Here is a 2387-nt window from a genome sequence, read left to right on the forward strand (position 1 = left end):
AAAGTGAAATAGCGAGTTTCAAAGAGTTATGAAGAACTTCTCATACTCATGAAGAATTAATACGATATCAAATTGATATTTTTTTTTAGTAATGAGAGAAATTTCCAACTTCTACTTCCTAACATTTTCGACCAAACATATAGTTTAGAGATTAAATTGTAATTTAACAATAGTGAAATCTTAAGAAATTAGATTTTTTTTCATGTTGAATATTAGAATAGAATGATGGGTGGGAATTTCGAGAAGCTATCATCTAAAACTTTAAACTTGGAATTCATGTCACCTAGTAACTTGATATTTGGGCAAAGGTTGATGATCATGATATATGTAATCATTGGGACACATATCCAAGCAATTCAAATTTTATTATTATTATTTTTTTTTTAAAAAAAAGCAATTCGAATTTTTGATTCATTTGAAAGAAAATTCTAAATCAAATGTACTTTCCATTCTTTTAAAGAAAAAAAACCCAAAGAAGTATTAGCCTTTATATTAGATATTTATTATTATTATTTGGTTTTTCTTAACTAAATGGAAGACAAATCTCACACAAACTCGCTTCAAAAACGCGTGGATTAACAAACAATAGCTTCAAAAGCGCGTTTTTAACACGCGCTATAAACGCGAGTGAGATAATGTTCCCCATTAAGTACCATTAATTCCCTTTATATATCCCTCTCCTTCTAACCGATCAAGTTCAAGCTCCTCAAAACTGAAAAAAGAAAAAAAGAAAAAAAAATCATCTCTCTCTAAAACGAGGAAGAACAAGGCGGCATTATTACAAATTTCTTCTGAAATTCTGTTTGTTTTGTTTGAAATGGAAATGGAGCCGATTCGTCCGGCAGTGAAGAAGAAGCTATGGAACGTATTGCGAGCGGTTGTGTTCATGTTGAGGAAAGGATTAAGCAAAAGCAAGATTGCATTCGATCTTCATTTAATGCTCAAACGAAGCAAAATCGCTGGAAAAGCGATTGCGAATCTCGTCGAATTTCATCACGGATCTGCTTTCAGTTGCCAAACGATCGATATCGCCAATTCGTACATCTCAACGCGCGATTATGAATTCAGTTGCAGTAACAGTCCTGCTACAGCATATCCGTTCCGTTACTTCAACAAAAAACTTCGAAAACAACACTATTTCCCCAAATCTTACCGCTACGATGATTTCTCCACCGTTACGGCAGTTCAAAGAGTTCTCGATATTCTTCACACCGATCAGAAATCCGAAGCGTCGCCGTTAGTGTCGTTGCCTGGATTTGGAAAGAGTCCGTTAGTCGTACGGCAATTGCGTGTTACAGATTCGCCGTTTTCTCTAAAAGACGACGGTGATAGTCAGTTCGTCGACAAAGCAGCGGAGGAATTCATCAAGAAATTCTACACGGATCTACGGCTGGAAAGAAGTTCAGCGGCGTTTGAATCGCCGTATCGGAACACACTTTGCCGATGATAAACGAATTTAAAGGTTTTTTTTCCTTTACTCTTCTTTTCCCGATCGGCGTTTGGCGATGAATCTGCGGGTTTGTTTTACAGTTACATTACACATCGTCATAAATGAACGTCGAAACGACGTGTTTAATGGCCTCGATAGACGTGATTGATTTAAAGCTCGAGCAGTTTATATATCTACAAGTTTGGACAATTACTTCCTTTTTCTTTTTAGTAATTGTAATAAATTTTAGATTTGAATCTTATTCTAAGTTTTAGAGTTTTCATGTTTTAATTAGAAGTAACTTTTTTTTTTTTCTTTATACAATATTTCAGTGGTGGCTCGAAATTTGAGTCTTCAATTTACTGAGAATGTTGTAAAGTAATAGTTTGAGTGAATTTGAACTTTCACTCGCATCTTTTACCGTTGATGGAGACTATATATTTTATTTCATACTCATGAGTTATGTTTATTAACAAATATATTAGAGACTATGTCGAAAGCACTCTTGTTTTATTTCATGATCAATTGAGTCAATCTTGTATTGACAAATAAGTAGAAACTAATTATGGATGCATGATTTTTGTTTCCTCACATGTGAGAGGCTAGCTCATAAGCAGTTGAGTTACATTTACTGTTGGTAAGGAGCAATTCTTGAATGGCATCTCAGAGTGTGGAAATCACATTAATGAAGTCAATGAAGGGTAGCAAGATTTTTCAATCGAAATATTCTAAATTGTGTGTGTGTTTTTTAAATAAGCATAAGACCCAAACTAAACAAGACTTGAAAGATAATAATCCGCCTTACAAATCTGACGGCAGCCCATTAGTTATAGCTCAAACCTCCATATACAACATATCATACTCCCAGGAAACATATGAAAGTTCGTATATATTCAATTTTTCAGATAATGAAATTTGATTTGATTTGATTTTTTTTTTTTTTTAGAGTACTACTAAA

At 33.8% G+C, this 2387-nt stretch overlaps 1 protein-coding gene across 1 annotated transcript; it reads left to right on the top strand.

Moving 5' to 3' along the window:
• Positions 1-684: 684 nt before the first annotated feature.
• LOC120069707 (uncharacterized) lies at positions 685-1885 on the top strand. Its single transcript, XM_039021497.2, has one exon. The coding sequence runs from the start codon at positions 818-820 to the stop codon at positions 1445-1447; it is 630 nt and encodes a 209-aa protein (XP_038877425.1). The 5' UTR covers positions 685-817; the 3' UTR covers positions 1448-1885.
• Positions 1886-2387: the final 502 nt, after the last annotated feature.

The sequence above is a fragment of the Benincasa hispida genome, chromosome 6 (genome assembly GCF_027475165.1).
Source record: "Benincasa hispida cultivar pf3 chromosome 6, pf3_genome.v1.1, whole genome shotgun sequence".
NCBI classification, from domain to species: Eukaryota; Viridiplantae; Streptophyta; class Magnoliopsida; order Cucurbitales; family Cucurbitaceae; genus Benincasa; species Benincasa hispida.